Source organism: Scomber japonicus, chromosome 16 (assembly GCF_027409825.1).
Source record: "Scomber japonicus isolate fScoJap1 chromosome 16, fScoJap1.pri, whole genome shotgun sequence".
Lineage (NCBI taxonomy): Eukaryota > Metazoa > Chordata > Actinopteri > Scombriformes > Scombridae > Scomber > Scomber japonicus.
Genome location: NC_070593.1, coordinates 660,795 through 663,294, shown reverse-complemented (window position 1 = coordinate 663,294; position 2,500 = coordinate 660,795). Strand labels below are relative to the sequence as shown.

Below are 2,500 nucleotides of genomic sequence, written 5' to 3'. Positions count from 1 at the left end.
AAAGGGAGGAAGGATAAAAGGAAGTAGGAAGGACAGAAGGAACAAGGAAAGGGTGCGTCTCATTTCAGTCTGAACCTGAAGATCATTTTCATTATTTCATTATCGATGCTTCAGCTGGTTAAGGACATAAGAAGGGAAGGAAGGAAGGAAGGAAGGAAAGAAGGACAGATGGAAGAAAGGGAGGATAAAAGGAAGTAGGAAGGACAGATGAAAGGACGGATGGAAGAAAGAAAGGAAGGAAGGAAGGAAGGAAGGACAGATGGAAGAAAGGAAGGAAGAAAGGGAGTAATGAACAAAAAGGATAAAAGGAAGTAGGAAGGACAGAAGGACCATATATCATGTTCTCGGTTCATCAGGAGACGACCAGCTGCTGGTTTAGAGCTCTTCTATTGGCTGTTGACTGTGACATCATGTACGGAGGCCCAAAAGTGACAAAAGATAAATTATTTAAAACTTTCCAAAATAAAAGCAGATGATTCTTTTCATAGTTTATTTTCACATTAAAAGCACGATGACAGAAAATCATGATTTAACTTTAATAATAAAAAACAATCTGAAATTAAAGTTCTGTACAACCGGGCCGACTACATCTCCCATGATGCTCTCTGCCACGGGGGGGGGGGGGGGGGGGTCAGCTCCTCCCAGGTGTAACAACAGTTAGAGTCTTTATGGATCCGTCACAGTGAGACTGGATCAGTCTGGATCCTCTCAGCCTGCCGGGTCCCGGTCCAGTCCGGTCTGACCCGACCCAGTCCAGCCCGGTCCAGTTCAGTCCGGTCCAGTCTGACCCGACCTGGATTGGTCCGGTCCAGTCCAGTCCAGTCTGACCCGGATCAGCGCGGCCCCAGCAGACCGGCTTTAGCAGCCAGAGCCTCGTTCTGCTGGATGTGGTACTCCTGGAACCGCATCGAGATCCGCTGAGTCATCTTCAGGTACTTCTGCAGACAGGACTCAGAGCAGCTGGACTGAGACACACATGACATCATCATTACATCATCATGACATCATCACATCATCATTACATCATCATGACATCATTATAACACGTTAACGCTAACAACACGTCTACGGGTTCAAACTATCGAAGCTTAAACAGAGTAGCGCTGGCAGCGGATTGGTCAGACAGCCAAGAGAAAATGTGACATCACATGACATCATCAGCTCATTGAGCGAAACCTTTCTCAGCATCATCACTCCAACAGCCAATCAGAGCTCTGATGTCTCTTCTCTTTAGAGCAGAACAGTTTATTATTGAAGCTGCAGTCATGGTGTCACCATGGTAACACTATAATAGCGCTACAGCTACACAGATGCATTGTGGGAAACAGTGCTATTAATAACTGGTAACTGAGCCTGTGTGTGTTGCCGTGGTGACTGAGCCTGTGTGTGTTGCCGTGGTGACTGAGCCTGTGTGTGTTGCCGTGGTGACTGAGCCTGTGTGTGTTGCCGTGGTGACTGAGAGTGTGTGTGTTGCCGTGGTGACTGAGAGTGTGTTGCCGTGGTGACTGAGAGTGTGTGTGTTGCCGTGGTGACTGAGAGTGTGTGTGTTGCCATGGTAACTGAGTGTGTTGCCGTGGTGACTGAGCGTGTGTGTTGCCATGGTGACTGAGCGTGTGTGTGTTGCCGTGGTGACCAACCTCCTCAGCCTTCACCTCCCTGTTGGTGAAATCTTTGACGCAGTCCATGAAGCAGTTCTCCGTCACCTTGTTGTACGTTCCCAAAAACTCCTTAAACTGAAACAGGAAGTTACGTTAACAACCTTTCAGAATAAAAGACGTAAAAATAAAATAAAGATTAAAGATAATCAGCTGAAGTTACCTGTTTGATCTGATCAGACTCCGTCACCTGAGCCGCCATCGTTCACTGAAACAAACGTTATATTAATATATTGTAATATACACTTATATATTAGTTTATTAATATATAATATAACACCACAATTATATTATATAGAATTAATCTTTATTTTAAATCATTCAAACTTCAAACATCCTGAAAACATTTTATTTTAAATCGTTGTTTCTGATGATCACGTTATTAAATTAATTTAGTTTTTATTTCAGACATTAAATAAAGTTAATAATCATTTATCTGGCAGCGGATTGGTCGAGAGGTTAACGCTGGCAGCGGATTGGTCGAGAGGTTAACGCTGGCAGGGGATTGGTCAGACAGCCAAGAGAAAATGTGACATCACATGACATCATCAGCTCATTGAGCGAAACCTTTCTCAGCATCATCACTCCAACAGCCAATCAGAGCTCTGATCCTTTTACTCTACCTTTAACACTATACTATATATATATATATTATTTTATTTTTAACACAAACAAAATGTTTCTTTAATGTTTCTTCTATTATAATAAAGATATTAAAACAGTTTATAATTAATAATAATGTGTTTTTAATTTCAGTAACTCTGTACGGTGTCCATGAGTGCCCAGAAAGGCGCCTTTAAATAAAATGTAATATTATAATTAATAATAACATTAAACCAAAGTCC

At 42.4% G+C, this 2,500-nt stretch overlaps 1 protein-coding gene and 2 non-coding genes across 3 annotated transcripts in view; all 3 read right to left on the bottom strand.

Moving 5' to 3' along the window:
• Positions 1 to 791: 791 nt before the first annotated feature.
• timm9 (translocase of inner mitochondrial membrane 9 homolog) overlaps positions 792 to 2,500 on the bottom strand; it is a 2,008-nt gene continuing 299 nt past the window's right edge. The window contains exons 2-4 of the mRNA XM_053336006.1: positions 1,819 to 1,863; positions 1,638 to 1,733; positions 792 to 965 (exon numbers count right to left, since the gene is read on the bottom strand). Coding sequence (XP_053191981.1) covers positions 834 to 965; positions 1,638 to 1,733; positions 1,819 to 1,857 — 267 coding nt within the window. The 5' untranslated portion in view covers positions 1,858 to 1,863 and the 3' untranslated portion in view covers positions 792 to 833. The remainder of the gene's footprint in view (positions 966 to 1,637; positions 1,734 to 1,818; positions 1,864 to 2,500) is intronic.
• Positions 1,115 to 1,199, bottom strand: LOC128376086 (small nucleolar RNA SNORD53/SNORD92). The gene has a single exon (XR_008323238.1). It is a non-coding gene; the product is annotated as a small nucleolar RNA SNORD53/SNORD92 (small nucleolar RNA).
• Positions 2,161 to 2,245, bottom strand: LOC128376085 (small nucleolar RNA SNORD53/SNORD92). The gene has a single exon (XR_008323237.1). It is a non-coding gene; the product is annotated as a small nucleolar RNA SNORD53/SNORD92 (small nucleolar RNA).